The sequence below is a fragment of the Typha angustifolia genome, chromosome 12 (assembly GCF_048772165.1).
Source record: "Typha angustifolia cultivar Huaian chromosome 12, ASM4877216v1, whole genome shotgun sequence".
Taxonomy (NCBI): Eukaryota; Viridiplantae; Streptophyta; class Magnoliopsida; order Poales; family Typhaceae; genus Typha; species Typha angustifolia.
In genome coordinates, this window is record NC_133250.1 from 9520330 (window position 1) to 9537638 (window position 17309).

Sequence of the window (17309 nt, forward strand, 5' to 3'; positions counted from 1 at the left end):
TTCTATAGCGTCTCGTGTGTGATCTTAGCATGAAAAATTATTTCAATTATTTATATCTCAGTGTGCATATAGCAACTCCATTGATATGTCTATAAATATGAGTTTATTTGAGATCATCCATTAATTTAAGGCTCGTAAACTTTTAAATTTTTCTCCTTCTGTCACTTCGTTCTAGAGTCTCTTATATTATAGGAAAATCTTCATATTATGTCCATTCATTACATTAAGAGATCACATAGGAGAGTTGATGCCAATACCACCTTTAGGCTTTAGATATGGGTACTCACAAGACACACAGGAGGGCAGGGCAGCTCACTGCAGAGGACAGGTCTTGAGAGAGAAACTTTTATGTTAAAAGGTATTTTAGTCTTTTTGTATTAGAGTATTTTAATCTATCTCTGTTTTGTTTTATAGAGGCTTGAAATGTTGGTGTTGAAGTTTAATAAATAATTTGATACTTTTGAGATTGTCTACTCTTTCTCGTTGGTGGGTCCCAACACCTCGTTGGTGGATTCCTCAGATTTTGTTACTTTGTTCTTTGTCCTGTTCTCGTGCTACATCATATTGCTCTAATAACTGATTGTTCAATTAGCTTCAAGATTCTGTCTTCACACTTTCCCAATTCATTGCTTGACTATGAACAGGACCACTCTTGATTAGGGTTTTAGTTGAAATTTTGCTAGTCAACTTCCAATTAATCTTTGTCAAGAAGAACCTATTCTAACTAAGCAAGAAGTCCCCAGCATACCATGTGGGCAGTGGGCTAGTGTTTCATGCAGTCTGATCTAAAGAGTTTTGGTCTTGGAATCTGGTAGGGTCAAACACTATTGAGGGAGAAGAAAAAAGTTTTGGGCAACCCCTGCCTAATTCTCTCTGTGGCTGCAAATTGCTATTGTATAGTTATTGTCACTGATCTATGCTTGATGTTGTCTTGAGTCAAGTACTACCTAATGAGAAGTTAGTCATTAGTGACTCTTTAAAGCATGGATCGAAGTCTCAATCAATCTCGAATTCCTATTGCGAACAATCTTTGATCTGAATCTTTTGAAACCGATGAGCGATTAATTCAATATGATCGATACATATCATTTTCTTAAGCGATCTATTCTGATTCTGAAATCGATACTTAAAACATTGCTTTTGAAGAATAGGTATGTAAATGAATCAAATGAAAACTGGGTCAAAGAAAACTAAAAAGATCCCTTTGAAACTTAGACTGCAATATGACTTTTTGTTACATAATTTTGTTTGTTGTTTCCCATCCTCTAGTGTTTCCTAGTGATTCTAGACACATGTATATTGTGCGTTTGTTTAAGTCCATTCTTTCATAGGGTGAATAGAAGTGTTTATGTTCTTTTAAATCACACCTCATGATTTAATTACAAGAGCTACTTTTCACAGACCTTCTCAGGTTACATATTAAGTAAAATACCATTTTCCAATTAGTTGTCTTTAGATCCTAATTCTTCTATACCTTCAGTGAAACATTCTTTTCCATGGTTTATGCTGATCTTTGATTACTTTTTCTCAAGAAACAAATTAATAGGGTAGGTGGAGGAGATTTCTTTCAAGTTAGTGTAGGAAAATAAATGCCTTGATGGAGACCAGTAACTAGATTAGCAGCAATTCAAGAAAGTATGGAAACACATCTTGTGGCCTTTGTGATTAGTTTAGAGGTGCCAAACATCAATGGGGCACTGTTACATAACCCACACAATTCTCTGTGGCAAAGATTAATAATGCTACCACTATACTAAATACAAACCCCACATTGAAATGCCAAACACCCTCAAAAATAACCCCCTAGCTCTTAAATTTGGCTAAACCTCATGAGTCATGACAAGCACTACAAGAAACAGCATTCTTTGACTATAGAGATGAGGAAGGCAGAAGGATTAAGCAACATCCACATGAGAAGGACATGATGTTTGCCCACTCATGTTGGTCTTCTGCATGTGGCCATGCAGTTCATAACAACTGGGGGTGGGCTACAAGGGCAAAAGCAGTGGATTTTTGGCATCCACTACCTTCCCTCATACACTGATATGTGGGATGTTTATCTGGAGATGGGCCTATCGCTGTCGAAATTAATGGACTTAAATTAGATTACTTAGCTGCATGAATCTTAGTTTGAGTTAAGGTTCAATTAGGATATGGATTCTGTGTGTTGTCCCTTTCCAATAGTGTTTCATGATCAGATGTCATGGAAGTGCAGGATGCTGAAGATGGTAAGCGAAAGGCGCAATCGACAAAGGAATTGCATGCAACTTGGGAGCCCTAGTCATGTCTACCAGTTCCTTCCTCAGATTTGCTCAGAATTAAACTACTCAATCTAGATTTGAAAGATTTTTAGTTCTTGACTTGGTAAAAACATTTTATGTCAGCAACTTGGCAAACTATGTGCAGTTTTAAGTGATAAATATTCATGCATATGCATGAATTTATGATCTATCTAAGTGTCTTGTAATTTATTAATTAGAGAGCTTCCAATTTTTCAGACATGATCAGAAAATTACTTTCATTTTTGTTCAGATAATGCAAAAAGATTTCAACCTCCTCAGATCAAATAGGCATCTCAAATAAACTCAAGACTTTTCTTTGAACTTATCAGGCAAATATATGAGAGCCCTTAACGCGTATAATAATTACTATCTTTTTTATTTACACTTCTTCTTCTTTCTCTGTACTTTGTTATCGTTGTTGTATAATAATTGCAGTAATTACTCCAGTTTTGCAACTTGAATCAAAAGCCAAGGTTGCACCAATTATTAGTTAGTTAGCTGGAAAGTGTCTACTGGGACGTCAAATTTCAGGGTGCTTCCTTGCAATTGGAATTGCACTCAATCCAGCCTCAGAGTTGTGAGTGCTTATTATTGCAAACATATATATCAATTCAAACCTTTGCCTCCTATCTCTTAGTTCATATCCCCTCTCCCCATGCAATCAAATCACTACATACCTTTCTGTTTCCTTCTCCTCTTCCACATCTCCATCAGACCATGCAAACCTCTCTGCACTTCCCACAGCTCATTGCTTTCCTACTCCCAACTCTTCTCTTCTTCCTCTTCTTGCTCTTCAACTTCTCGCAATCAAACATGATCAGTTTGAGCCCATTCCCCTCGCCCAACTTAGCTTCAGACTATGGTGGAATCATCCACAACTCTCCAATTGCAGTTCTTAAGCCAAAGATCCCTGAAGACATTTCCCTCCTCCTGAAGTCCATATCCTCTTCGCCAGCTTACAACAGCATAACTGTAGCTCCTAGAGGTTGTGGCCACTCAACCTATGGACAAGCGCAAGCCCATGGTGGCGTTGTTGTCGACATGCTAACTATGGATTTATCCATTCAGATTGGAGAAACCAAGTGGGGAGACAGTGGTGGCGATACCGTCTTCTATGTCGATGCTGGAGGCGGGGCTCTGTGGGTTGATGTACTAAAAGAGACCATGAAGCATGGCCTTACACCGAGATCATGGACTGATTACTTGTATCTAACTGTGGGTGGAACTCTGTCAGTTGGTGGGATCAGTGGGCAGGCATTCAAATATGGGCCTCAGATATCAAACGTTCTTGAACTAGATGTTGTCACTGGTAATCTAACATCTTCTTCATTCAACTTACTTTTAACTTTTTCCTTTCTTTTTGCTTCTTTTTTTTTTATACTTTTTAACTCGTCATTGGAATCCTTTTGCTGTTGCAGGTAAAGGAGAGATCCTGACATGTTGTAAGAAGAAAAATTCAGAGCTCTTCTATGGTGTCTTAGGAGGACTTGGGCAGTTTGGCATCATAACAAGAGCTAGAATTATGCTTCATCCAGCTCCTAAGATGGTAACTTATTAAGTATTCCAGTTGGAAACTTTGGAGTTTTTGGCAACATTTCGCATATCAAAACAGATTTTTGTAACTAAGGAATGCCGTCTGTAGGTAAGATGGATCAGAATATCATACAGCGACTTCGACAAATTTACGACACATCAAGAGCTTCTCATTTCTTTGAGGGAGGTGGATTACCTAGAAGGATTTGTTCGTATTGATAGTAGATCATCACATGATCAAGAGGACAACATGTTTTCGCGTTTAAGGATGAATACATGCACCGAATCAAGAGAATCTGAAATATACTATTCAGTTGAATTTGCTATTTATTATGACAATGTGAGAACTGTGCAAAAGGTACTTGATGTGCCTAACTCCCTATCCAGTAGACTGCAGCGATTTTGTTATTAAAAACTAATCATTTGGAAGGTGTCCAATTTGAACACACTACTCTGATTATTGATTCTATTATACAAATTTCAGCATTCAAACTCTGACTGCTGACTTGCTTCATCAGCTTAACTTTGATTACTTAAAGAGTGTCTTTCTTTTCCTACTTTGCTTCTTGGACCCTTCTTCCATATTTTGTAACTTTCTTTGCAATTTCTTAAGAAACTTGATCAGGTGATGTCAGAATTGAACTTGACAAGATCGGCGATGAGTATTGTCAACATATCTTATTTCGATTTCCTCAATAGAGTAAGAGCAGAGGAGCTGACCTTCAAAGAGAAAAGACTGTGGGATGTGGCTCACCCATGGCTGAACCTATTTATTCCAAGGGATCAAATAAGAAGGTTCAAAGACCTCCTCATAGAAACTATCTCAGATACTTATATTGATGGCCCTATAATCATATATCCAACACTCACACACAAGTATGCTCTCTCTCTCTCTCTCTCTCTCTCTCTCTCTCTAATTGCATTTCATATACATACAAACACATACATATATAACAATCACTAATAGGACTTTGTTATGCATGGCTTTATAACAATCACTAATAGGACTCATCTTTCAGATGGAATCAGAAGATGTCTGCTGTGCTACCGCCTGACGACACAAGAGAAGACATTATGTACATTGCCAGCGTGCTCCGAGCTGCGCCTCCATCTTGCAATACTCTTTGCCTGAAAGCCTTTCTCCTCCAAAACCAAATGATCATAGACATAGCTACTGGTAGACCTGGTTCAGATGCCACATTGATCAGCAACGAATGCAGGAAGAACCTGATGGATGCTGTGGAATTTTCGACGTTTGTAGAACTGAAAGCTCCTATGTGTGATTTGAGCAAAGTGGAGGTGAGAAGGGGTGGAATGGGAGGAAAGCAATACATGCCATACTACCAGAATGAGGTGGAGTGGCAGAGCCATTTTGGTGTCAAGTGGGAGAGGTTTAAGAAGCTTAAATCCAAATTTGACCCTTTAAATATCTTGACTCCTGGTCAGAGAATCTTTGAGAGAAAACATATACAGGCAAACTGAAAGAAGAATAGTTGGCAATTGCTGAGAGGTTATACCATTGTTTCCTATCAGTTGATATATAAAAAAAAAAGATTTGAATTCACTACATTGGCTGCCTATGTAAGATTGATCTCATAGCATTTATGATGAATTGAATGCTGTCGAGATGAACTGTTCATGTGAGGTTAGCCACACTGTTTGAGAATCAAATCTGAGGTTTACTCCCCATATGAAATAAAAGATAAGTTGTAGTAGAATTGATATAGATTAAAAGATATGGCTCCTAGTTTCAATTTGTATCCACCTGTGTTCTAAGCTTGCATATACCAAGCATGAAATATTTTTTGGGTTCAAAAGATTTCATCCGTAGTACCTGCAGTAAATTATGTTCTAATCTTGCATGTAATTAAAAGGTTATTTGCTTCATTCAACTGCATAGGGTATGAAGGCTGGTTAGAAGTAGCTATTTTTTCTGAACGTTTGTTGGGTTAAAAGAGAAGAAGAAAGGAGAGCTCTTAGAGAAAAGGGGAATACAGGGAAGGAACACATACCACCTTAGAATCTCAGATAGAGAGATTCTAAAACTAGTGAATATTCTGAAATATTCTAGAATCAAACTCAACTCAAAAACTTATAAGCTATTACATTAGTGTGATAGAGTCTATATATATATACTCTTTTATTTTATTTTTTCTCACTTTTCAATATAGGAGTGTACTCTCACCAAGTGATACTCAACAATCTCTTCCCTTCATATGTATGAACCCATTATTAATTGCACTCCTTCTGAATTCAATCTACTACTCTCAAGTCTCAGATCAAGCTTTATGCCTAATTTCTCTTTCAATCAAGAATCTAACTCTTCAATTCCTTTTTAATAGCTCTTCATGAGCCACTGTGAATATACTTGTCCGAGCCCCTTCTTTAATGTTATGTATTATTATCCTAAATCAAAACTCTTGCTACATCGGGGTATAATTAACTAACAAGCTAATTCTATGTTCTTGAGCCCAACCCACGGCATGAGTTCCATTAGTTGCATCACACCGTAACTCGCATATACATCAAAGTCACCAAATTGATTACGCCAAACTACTTTAGAGTAACCTAGGATTGTCGAAGCATTAAGGCTCTAATATTACTTAGTGGGAGAAAGGAGAGTACTAATCCTAGTGAAATAAAATTTGATCAAATCTTAAAACTCAATTCAATAAAAAAAAAACCTTATATATATATAATTTATAATGTGGAACTAAATTCTAATATGTGATACTCAACAAGCGACGATGAACTATAAGCATTGATGGAAGCAAGCTAGAGGAAAGCTTTTACTTTGGAAAGAAGGATCAATTTCCTCTGCCCAATCCCACCAAGATATGCCCAATTCTAGTTTGTCTCTTATGATTTGGCATAATTTAATTTGCTTTCATATACATCATACTTAAACACTTAATCCCTGTCCCACACCAATTTATACTTGTCAATCAAATATTAATGAGAATCTATAAACATTGATGGAAGAATAATTGGGTTACGTAACACTTTCCTTATGACAATAGTAATGGTGTCTGTGGTATAAATACGTCAAAAATCGAACTAAACCGCAAGGGAATGAAACTAAATTTAGTCACCAGAGTGAATGCCTCCAACTAAATCTTCCATAAATTTACGTCCTCACTCGTGACTAAGGTGAAGAAATCACTATCATTTATTTTCACTCCACAGGCATGTGATCATGGTCGTATGTCACTCTTAGATACTGTAGTTTCCCGACATGCCACAATGGCAGGATGTAACTTATGATCTATATATAACATTTATCCTTCTCTCTCTCTCTCCTTTTTCTAGTATAGTAAGAACAAGAACTGTCCAAAAGGCAAAGATGCGATGTCATTTTCCATCCCATTTGGTAGAATAACGATCCCTATCCATGATTGATATTTGATTACTACTCCCCCGTCCACACAAGTGCATTGCTTAGGGTCCTTGGAAGTGTGGTGGGAGTGGGACATGGCAACTTCAATTCTAAGCTAGTTTAATACATTAAAAAGATAAAAAGAAAGAAATCTTAAGATATGAGATGGGCCTAAGATGATCCTCCTACCAAATGTGTATGATTGATTTCCTAAGTGGCAGGAGTGCGTTAATAATTGTTTACAATATTTTTAGTCTATCGACTTTTGTCTCTGCTCGACGGGTGAGTCTTGCAGTCGAATCTCCCTTCTGCCTTTGCACGTGAGAGCTAATCTCCGTTCAGCCCGAGGAAACCTTTGCGCTCCCCATGTGCTATCGGGCATAACCGTGGGGGTTAGAATATAAATTCCATTATTTGAAGATAGTAGGTTGATGAATGAGGCGATTAAGAAAAAAAGATTAACCGAAGAATTTCTTATAATTTGGATATGCTATTTGGGTATTAATTTATTAAATTGTTGAATATGTGCAAGTGTCTTGATCTTATGTATTCGATAGGTCGTGCTCAAAATAAGATTAAGATTATGTTGTGCGAAAAACTATGAACCCTAAATCCTAAATCTTAAATCCTAAATTGATTGGGCAAGAGGGTGGAAATATTTTCATATAATTCTAAGCATTTACTTGTCGGTGAATCGTTTCCCAGGAGTAGGGAAACGGATTCCCACCAACTATGACAATTGCCACAGTGACCGTTTGCCACCTTTCGATTAGTTAATTACGATGTCACCACTATTCTTATGAGGGGATTACGTCATCGTGTGAGGGGTAATCTGGTATTTTAGACACCCCGCTATCTCTCTTTCGAAAAAATTTGAATCCCACCTCTTTCTTCTCCCTCTCCGCCTGCGCTCTTTCTCTCTCTCTCTCTCTCTCGATCTCCAATTCGAGGGCAATCTGAAAAGCCTAACCCTAAATCGAGCTATTTCTTCCTAAATTTATCGTATCAACCTAATTTTTCCTGTAATTCTTCCACTTCTCTTCTTTCTGGGCGTCAAAGCGACGCCTCTCGATTCCTCTTTGCCTTCGGTTTCACTCCACGGTCCCACTCCAACCGAAAGCTCCATTTCTCCCACCTCAAAACCCTAAAATTTAACTCTAATTCTTTGTTTACCCACCTTAAATCCATGTCCTACCGCTCCCAGATCAAGCCCGCTCTCATCCCTAGCAGCCCTTCCACTGTAACCCTCTCCTCTTCTTCAAATTTTGATCTTTTATTAAAATTTTCGAGATTTTTGTTTGATTCATGGATGATTTCCTTGTCATTCCGAAGAAGAAGGAGAATTTGGAGGAGACGCCGGTGGACAAGCGGCGGAGAACTGTGGCAGGGAAGATGGTGGGCCCTGCAACAAATCCGAGGACTCGTCCGGTGCTCTTAGCGATCAATGGGGGGCCCAATCCTGGAGGACCCACCTCCGGCGATTATACCAGGAATGCCGCGAGCTTGGACGGCGGGAGTAGCAGCGGGCTGGAATTCACTTCAAGGGAGGATGTGGAGAGGCTTCTGGCTGAGAAGATGAAGGGAAAGAACAAAACTGATTACAAGGTACTCTTTTTTTTTTTTTTCTGTTGGATTGTATTTTTTGTGTGGATTTAGTGGTTCTTTTCTATTAAGTTTCTCTGCAACTTTTATAGGGAAAGAGTGAGCAGATGATTGAGTACATTAAGAAGCTCAGGTGTTGTATTCGATGGTACACGGAGCTCGAAGATGGTTATTTGGATGAGCTGGAGAAGCTCAGAAGCATGATGGAGTCTGAAGAGAAGAGGCATGCTGAGATCGGTAATTGATATTCTTACTGTATGGTTGGCCAAAAAAGAAATTTTGTACGAGTAAATGGTTTGGGAATTGAAATTGGTTATTACCAATTTTCTTATTAGTTGACTGAGAAAGAAGTTTTATCAGTTTGTATTCGAGAATGTTTGTGGTTATAATGTGAATTTGAGTACAATTTTTCTTAAATTTTTAGAGACCCAGATGAGCAATAAGATTGAAGAGATGGAAGCAACGCTCCAGGAGATCAGCAGACAGTATGAATCATTGCAGGAGAGCTTCAAGAAGGAGGAAGCTGACAAACTGGTCAGGATTTTGAAAATTTTATGTCATTTGTGGGCATCTCTTATTAATTTATGAAAATTCCAGGCTGCCTTCAAGTCTCATGAGGACGAAAAAGAAATAAGAGTTGCAGCAGAGAATTCGCGGGACGCTCTAGCTGAAGATCTTGAAAGGACCAGTCAGGATGCGAAACGATTTAGCGATCAGGTATGGTTTCCATCAAAGAATATCTATATTCAAAGTTTGTTAAGATTCAAGAACCTTAACTGAATCTTTTTCCTTTATATTCGTGAGCCAGTTGAAAATGGTACAAGACACCAACAAAAGGCTGCAAGAGTATAATACTAGCTTGCAACAGTACAATAGTAATCTTCAGGCTGAAGCTGTGAAACATGGGGAGTCAATCTCAAAGCTGCAAAAAGAGAAGAGTGCTATGATGGAAACTTTGGCCAGTCTAAGGGATCATGCCAACTCTGTTAAGAACCAGCTGGATTCTTCAAGAGTGAGTTTTTTTTTTTATAATTCTTCCTATGCATCTCTTTCTATTCCTGAGAATTAACAAAAATGTGGTTAGCCGAAGGATGCTGTCATCTGTTTTCTATGGTATGGCTGCATATATTTTATCTGACAGATATCTATTATTGGAATCATGTGCACCAGGACCTTTTTCTTTACTTCAGCATAGCGTAACTCTTGCACTTGATCGTTGTTCTTATTACATATTATTTGAGTGATGCACCTTTTTATTTTCTGTGCTTGTCTCAGTCTTCTCAGCAGGAGGCTATTAGGCAGAAAGAAGAGTTAAAGAAGGAAGTGGGATGCCTTAGGTGTGAGTTGCAGCAAGTGAGAGATGAACGTGATCATTTATTAGCACAGGTGCAAAGTTTGAGTACTGAAAATGCTAACTATAAAGAGCAAACAGGAAAGTCCTCCAAGGATTTTGATGATATGGCGACAAAATCTTATGCCCTCGAGGTCTGCTTGTGCATATGTTTTGCTGTTTACTACAGTATCTACACTTAATGTTTGCTCTAACAGATGTAACTACACACAGGATACTTGCCATTCACAGCGAGAAAAGATACAAACATTGCAGAGGCAGCTTGCTGCCGCAAATGAAAAACTGAAGGTTAGCAACAGCAGAATGCTTATTATTTTTTAACTTGATATCTTAGTGGCATGAAAGATTTGTTGTCCGCAGGTTAACACATTCATTCTTCTTTGCAGTTTGCTGATATAACAGCCGTTGAGGCAGTGACAGGTTATGAAGCACAAAAGAGAACAATAGAAGACTTGCGAGATCGCCTTGCAGATGCAGAATTTCAAATTTCAGAGGCAGAAAAATTGCGTAAAAAGCTTCACAATACAATACTGGTAGAAATTTTGTTTGCAGCTTGGAACTAATACAACAAGCAGCATATTGCTGAGGCATCTTCTATTTGCAGGAGCTTAAAGGAAACATTCGAGTGTTCTGCAGAGTTCGCCCTATTTTACCTGATAATGACTGTAATGATGTGGAAGGGGCTGTCGTTTCTTATCCAACATCTGTTGAATATGCTGGACGAGGCATTGATTTGACAAACCATGGTAGGAAAACATTTTGCTTGCCTACTTGTTTAGAGTCTATGGCTGATATAGACGCAATAAGTTTTGACCAGGCCATATTATGACATTTTGTGCAGCTCAGAAGTATTCCTTTACTTTTGACAAAGTTTTCAGCCATGAAGCTTTACAGGAAGATTGTTTTGTTGAAATCTCGCAATTGGTGCAGAGTGCCCTTGACGGCTATAAGGTGATTTTTGACTAATATAGACTTTCTTTGTTTGCTCAATTGTTAATTCTTTCTACATGTCAAATATGTGGACATAGCTCATCTTCCCTATCGATTTGATTGGGAAGATTCAGGAAAGCATGTAGCAGTTGGAAATTTCCAAGTGACACTGTTTTGAATATACTGTTAGGAAAGAATTTGAAAGAATTTATTCACTTAAACTTCAATTTGTTTTATAGGCTGTTGAGAATATGATAATCAGTGTCTGATCAGCTATTTGAATATCTCATCATGCTGGTCGAGCATGAGATAAAAATAGGGATATGTAATTACATGTGATTTAATCAAATTATATATTCATTCTGAGGAACTGTATAAAAATATTTGATATGGTTATCTCAAGAATGAAGCACCCAACTTAAGACCTAATTACCTTGTTGTGTAGGTTTGCATATTTGCCTATGGTCAAACTGGTTCTGGTAAAACTTATACAATGATGGGCAAGACAGAAAATCCCGAGCAAAAAGGGCTAATACCACGATCTTTAGAACAAATCTTTAAGGCAAGCCAATCTCTAAGATCTCAAGGATGGAAGTACAAAATGCAGGTTAACTGTTCTTTCTTGACTTTGGACACTTTAGATTGTTAGATTTGTCTTTCTACTTATTTTACCCACTGTCACTATTTGCAGGCATCTATGTTAGAAATTTATAATGAGACAATCCGTGATTTACTATTACCTGGTCGGCCAGGCAGCTTAGAATTAAATGGTGCAGCTAGCAAGCAATATGCTATTAAGCATGATTCAAATGGTAACACAAATGTCTCTGACCTTACCATTGTAGATGTCTACAGTATCAAGGACGTTTCCTTTCTCCTAAATCAAGCTGCACAGAGCAGGTATACTTTCTAATGCATACTCATAATCCTTCTTTAGTGAAGATCTATATACATGTGAAAAGTGGAACACTTCTTATATGGATGAATTTCTTGCAAATGCTTTCTCTTCTGCTGGAATTCATTGACACCGTACCTTATTACGACCTAATAATAGTTTTTCCAAGAGCTACCTACATTACGGCCACTAGTATTAAGTACTTGGAAGTACCAGACAAATACATGTACCTGAAAGATAATTCTTATAACTGGCCTGCTTTAAAAAAAAAAAATTTCTCTGTTTCTTTAGGTAATTGGATAGGTGCATTTTCTTCGCTTCTTTCATCAGCATTTGTTTTTATTTAACATTGAGCCCTCTACAGGGAATATTACTTGTACCTAAACTAAAGTTATGTGCTGAATTTTGGTCCACTAGGTCTGTTGGTAGGACACAAGTGAATGAACAGTCATCAAGGAGTCACTTTGTGTTCACTCTGCGGATATCTGGGATTAATGAGGTTGGCTGCTTCTCTCAATGGTTTTTAACATAAATCTCCGGTGCTCTTTGGTTATGCTAATCTCTATTATCGACATGTAGAGCACGGAGCAGCAGGTTCAAGGCGTATTAAATCTAATCGATCTAGCTGGAAGTGAGCGTCTTGCCAAAAGTGGTTCTACCGGTGATCGCTTGAAGGAAACTCAGGTGAGGGGATATGATGGATGCAAATACTAGGCTCATATGGTCGGTCCAAGTTTGATTCTTTTCTTATTCATACTACTATGGCTTTTTTTAGGCAATTAACAAAAGTTTGTCGGCTTTGAGTGATGTAATCTTTGCAATTGCAAAGAAAGAAGATCATGTGCCTTTTAGGAATTCAAAGCTCACATATCTACTACAGGTAAGACATCTCTTTTTTTTTTCAGTATTTGCGTATAGAGTTGTCAGCAATGTTCACTTTTGCAATTCGAGATGAGTGATATAGACTCAATTGTTCTTTATCATAGCCTTGCCTTGGTGGAGACTCCAAAACACTAATGTTTGTCAACATTTCACCGGAGGCATCTTCAGTAGGGGAGTCACTTTGTTCACTTCGGTTTGCTGCAAGGGTTAACTCATGCGAGATTGGGATACCGAGGCGCCAAACCCAGATGCGTTCCTTGGATTCTCGATTGAGTTATGGTTGAGTTGCATGGTGATCACTGCCATTTTCTCACGACCGTATGATATTAAAGCTGCAGCTGTTCAGGGGTGCTTCTAATGACCGCTAGACTGCTAACCTTGTCTCTATGTAACCTGTACAGTAAGAGAGTTGATGTGTTGTGAGTTCAAGTTTTAGAAGGGGGGAGGAAGGTTTTCATGTAAATTGTTATTATAGTAGTACACATTAATATACTTGGACGCATTTGATGGCCATTCCTTTTGCTGAACTCTTTCTACATCAATAAATAGAAGCCAATGCTCTGGTTGTCAAGTTTCAGCTCTTGCTCTCAAGTTCAGAGCAGTGAGTGCCCTTCTTTTTTTTTTCCGGAGAGACAAGAGAGAGGGCAACAGGTACAGTGATGCAAGTTTCTAAAATTCAGATATTTTGTATTATTTAACAGCAGAGAAAGTGTATATCTTTTGATTCATTCAACAGATCACTTTTTTGGTTGCAACTCTTGGGATTGTTGTGCTTTTGTGTTTATTACTGCAACGTATATGTATTATTATACTAGATATTGTTGAAAACAATCATAATGCTAGAATTATGTTGCAGTGTTCTTTAAATAGTTGTCACTATTCATCTTGCTAAGCATGAAACCTCATCAACTTATTTGATGAATAAAGACATTGCTTCGATTCAAAACCAAATTATAGTTTTTTACAGTTGTCAGAGACATTGTCAAATAGGTTGCTTATTGAACATAGTTAAGCTATAATATAATTGTTTCTTTGGCTTTTAGCAGGTAGTATAAAGTGAGCCATATCCTCTCTGTTTTCTTGTGATATAAAAAAAAGTTTGGTATGAGATTGCTTTCGTAGCTGCAAAAATTGACGATAATGATCGATTATATATTTACTGATACTGAATTAAGCAGCCTCTTTTGTAGGTACCAACATCAGTGCGTCATTCATTAATTGGCCAAATGAATGCATATTGAGGCCAGGTACTGACAATTCTCTCTCAGGATATTTTGGCACTCAACTATTGATTCTAGAATTTTGTGACACATCAAAGGAATCATTCTTAATTTTCTTTACATGGTTGGTGTAACAAATAGTTGAGTAAAAGTTGGGAGTTTTTGACCAAGTTACCCTCCCTGGTAAATTTTTTTATCCTTTTGCTATAATTCTTACATTATTTAAGAAAGTACTATAATTATTATTATGTATATGATTAAATCACTTTTTGAGATATTAATTTATGTAGTAATATATCTCGGGAGAGAGTCACTTTTGGTGAAAAATATTTTATTGTTATAAAGAAGAAGTCTTATCTGCTTTAAAAAATCTTCATAGTTGCTTACTTTGGTAAAAATTATAATAGTTTCGTAAAAAAATTAAAAATTATACCAGAAGGATAATAAACTTTGGGAGGAATACCAGATTGATCAAAAGCTCAGTAAAGTTGTAATCACAACTAAGCTATTTTGACATATAAGCTAGTGTAAATTTGTCCCTTAACTTTGTTACCTATCCCAGCATCTTACCTAGAGTAAACTTCCAGCCACAAGTTATCAGTAGTTAGCCTAACTTTTAGGGTATTGCTTGTGATAAATCATGTTTTATTTTCATGTTTAAAGTATGACATCAAGCTAAAGTTTGTCAAAAAGACTTCTTTCTTTTTGTTACTAGGCATCACTTTTGAAGATTCTAGCCAGTGTACATGAACTCAAGTATTTTGTCAAGCAATTCTAGGACCATGACTTAGGTAAACAGCCTTGCAATGTCTCAGATGTCACTGTTGCTGCTTGTCTATCATTTCAAGTGACAAGAGTAAAATAGTTGTTAGACTTCACATTTATTGTCTTTGAAATATGAATAGCAGATACTTTCTGCCATTGTAATCATTTCCTAGACTCATATTTTTCTGACCTTTAATATATTTATCTTTTTCTGAGTATCTTTGATCAGCTAAAGAAAAAAAAAGAGAGATCCTTACTGATACCTCCAAGATTATTAGAAGTAATAAGCAATGAAGTAGTTTGTTAAATCTCTAAATAAAACCAGGGGCTTTCAATTATCTTATCCCTTTGCAGATAAGATAAACATGCAGAAAGGCACTGCCTGAGGAGGCTTCCAGATATTTAAAAGCCATCGGCAGCCCCTTGGTTTTGCTCCTGGTGGGCCATCTCAGTATTTTCCCATTCTCATCCACGACAAGTCACAAACCATCTCTCTCTCTCTAATACCACAAGCCATTAAATAACTCCATTTGCATCATCAAATATCCACCATATTGGAGAAGAAGGGAGGACCCAAGTGGTTATTGTGATCATGGAAGGCCAGCAGCAGCTAAACAAGTCCAGGGTTGTGAAGGTTGACTCACTGGATTCATGGGACCTCTTCATCTCTCAAGCTAGCAATCAAGGGTGCCCTGTGAGTTCCTCTATCTTACTCTGTTCTTCATACTTACTACATAATTGTTGATCTTTTATAGGTTTCTAATCTAAAAATTTTGTAGGTTTTTGTCCACTTTAGTGCTTCATGGTGTGTTCCATCACTTTCCATGAACTGCTACTTTGAGGAACTGGCACAAACTTACCAGGATGTGTTGTTCCTATTAGTAGATGTTGATGAGGTCAAGGTAAATTGCTACCATCTAAAATTTTCTGGAATACGTTCTTGTCAACTTAGATAAATTTGATTCAATTTGGCATCATATGGATAATACAGGAGGTTGCTTCTAAAATGGAGGTGAAGGCAATGCCTACCTTTGTGCTGATGAGAGATGGAGAAGTGATTGATAGGATGGTTGGAGCCAATCCAGAGGAGACCAAGAGGAGGGTTGATGCTTATGTCCAACCCCTGCGTTCTGAAAGCATTGTTTAGTTGATATCTATTGTACTTTGTAAGAAAGTAGATGCCATGGTGTTGAAGTTAGTATGTTGTTTTCTTTTTTCTGACTAAAAGAAGTGTAGATAGATATTGCTTCTTTTATTTTTCTTTTCTTTCTCTCTTTTTTTTTTTTAATTTTGTTTTTGGCATGTATGTGGCTAAGTTCTTTGGAATGTGTATATTTAATTATTTATCATAAATTTTGTTGTGATTACATTTAATGCTGGAATATTCTGGTCTTCCTAGGTAGAAGATGATTCTTTCCTACACGCCAGATGATGCTTTAGTTTTTATTATCATTACAATCTGCTGACATTATCTTAGGGTATTTTAGTTTTTATTATCCAGAAATAATAAAATATTCTTCGTTTAGGAATAATTTTACTTAGATCGTCCGAACTATTCAAATAAAAAATTTAAAAAATATACGTGAAAGATAATGATAGTTCAAAAACTTTAAATGAAAGTATCCAAGTAATAAATTTGTCTAACATTTAATAGATAACTTCTAAACTCACAAGTTACACAATACCAAAAAAATAACCTGACAAAGTAAGTCTCAGCAGCTTTAGATTGCACTCCAAATCTTTGTACTAACCTTCCCCCCCACCCACTAATCTCTGGGGGCCAAACATGTGGCCTAGTAGGCCATTCTCTCTTTCCTAACTCAATTAGTTGTGCTCTTTCTTGTCTCTTCTCCTCCTCCTTTTACTCTCTCTCTCTCTCTCTCTTAGGCCTTCACGTGAAACTTATCACTAATACCAAAACCCATTGATTCCAATTCAACCACTCCTTTCCCTTTACTCTCTTTCCAAACTCCACCTTCTTTCTCTCATCATCCAAACCTCTCTCTCTCTCTCTCTCTCTCTCTCTCTCTCTGGAGAAGACGAAAGAAGAATAGCAAAGAACGGGGGAAGAGGAATGTGTTACGTGGGAAAAGCTACCAAGATCTTCGTCGTCGTGATAGGAATACTTGCAATTTTGGGCCTCATTTTGGGAGTCAGTCTTGCAAACCGGAGTTGGGGCCGCAAGGCCCAGCCATTATGCCAGTCTCCAAATTGCAGGCCCATCTATGCCGATCCACTCCCAGCGGATGCATCCGCTGCTCCCAATCCAACAACATCTACTACTCCTCCTCCTCTAAATCCCATCATTAATCCGACAACAACTCCGACAGCAAATCCAACCACCGCCAGTGCCAATTCGGCGGCGCCGCCGCCGCTTGTGGGCTTTGCCCCGCCTAGCCCGTTCTCCTTTGCTCTTGGCCCTGTCCATGGTTAGGTTGCAACAGAGCAGTTTGTGTACTTCTCTTTTCCTTCT

The 17309-nt window shown here is 37.6% G+C and overlaps 3 protein-coding genes across 3 annotated transcripts; all 3 read left to right on the plus strand.

The window, feature by feature from the left end:
- Nucleotides 1-2924: 2924 nt before the first annotated feature.
- LOC140772359 (cytokinin dehydrogenase 3-like) lies at nucleotides 2925-5548 on the plus strand. Its single transcript, XM_073114392.1, has 5 exons — nucleotides 2925-3591; nucleotides 3701-3828; nucleotides 3925-4173; nucleotides 4429-4691; nucleotides 4835-5548. Exons 1-5 carry the CDS (start codon nucleotides 3000-3002, stop codon nucleotides 5295-5297), a joined length of 1695 nt encoding a protein of 564 aa, XP_072970493.1. The 5' UTR covers nucleotides 2925-2999; the 3' UTR covers nucleotides 5298-5548.
- Nucleotides 5549-8115: 2567 nt separating this feature from the next.
- LOC140772299 (kinesin-like protein KIN-14H) lies at nucleotides 8116-13422 on the plus strand. Its single transcript, XM_073114304.1, has 17 exons — nucleotides 8116-8431; nucleotides 8524-8796; nucleotides 8886-9030; nucleotides 9218-9327; nucleotides 9391-9510; nucleotides 9602-9805; nucleotides 10069-10278; nucleotides 10358-10432; nucleotides 10531-10677; nucleotides 10749-10890; nucleotides 10986-11095; nucleotides 11520-11681; nucleotides 11766-11974; nucleotides 12387-12468; nucleotides 12549-12653; nucleotides 12745-12849; nucleotides 12956-13422. Exons 1-17 carry the CDS (start codon nucleotides 8378-8380, stop codon nucleotides 13133-13135), a joined length of 2433 nt encoding a protein of 810 aa, XP_072970405.1. The 5' UTR covers nucleotides 8116-8377; the 3' UTR covers nucleotides 13136-13422.
- Nucleotides 13423-15217: 1795 nt separating this feature from the next.
- On the plus strand, nucleotides 15218-16202 carry LOC140772300 (thioredoxin-like protein CXXS1). Its single transcript, XM_073114305.1, has 3 exons — nucleotides 15218-15530; nucleotides 15616-15738; nucleotides 15828-16202. The coding sequence occupies exons 1-3, from the start codon at nucleotides 15429-15431 to the stop codon at nucleotides 15981-15983; spliced, it is 381 nt and encodes a 126-aa protein (XP_072970406.1). The 5' UTR covers nucleotides 15218-15428; the 3' UTR covers nucleotides 15984-16202.
- The last annotated feature ends 1107 nt before the right edge of the window (nucleotides 16203-17309 follow it).

Bases quoted from the DNA above. Each gene is read 5' to 3' on its own strand.
- LOC140772359 (XM_073114392.1), top strand. From the start codon at position 3,000: ATGCAAACCTCTCTGCACTTCCCACAGCTCATTGCTTTCCTACTCCCA. The intron at 3,829-3,924 runs GTAACTTATTAA...TGCCGTCTGTAG, and splicing joins TTCATCCAGCTCCTAAGATG to GTAAGATGGATCAGAATATC. The intron at 4,174-4,428 runs GTACTTGATGTG...CAATTTCTTAAG, and splicing joins ATGTGAGAACTGTGCAAAAG to AAACTTGATCAGGTGATGTC.
- LOC140772299 (XM_073114304.1), top strand. From the start codon at position 8,378: ATGTCCTACCGCTCCCAGATCAAGCCCGCTCTCATCCCTAGCAGCCCT. The intron at 8,432-8,523 runs GTAACCCTCTCC...GTCATTCCGAAG, and splicing joins TCCCTAGCAGCCCTTCCACT to AAGAAGGAGAATTTGGAGGA. The intron at 12,654-12,744 runs GTGAGGGGATAT...GGCTTTTTTTAG, and splicing joins ATCGCTTGAAGGAAACTCAG to GCAATTAACAAAAGTTTGTC.
- LOC140772300 (XM_073114305.1), top strand. From the start codon at position 15,429: ATGGAAGGCCAGCAGCAGCTAAACAAGTCCAGGGTTGTGAAGGTTGAC. The intron at 15,531-15,615 runs GTGAGTTCCTCT...AAAATTTTGTAG, and splicing joins CTAGCAATCAAGGGTGCCCT to GTTTTTGTCCACTTTAGTGC. The intron at 15,739-15,827 runs GTAAATTGCTAC...TGGATAATACAG, and splicing joins TAGATGTTGATGAGGTCAAG to GAGGTTGCTTCTAAAATGGA.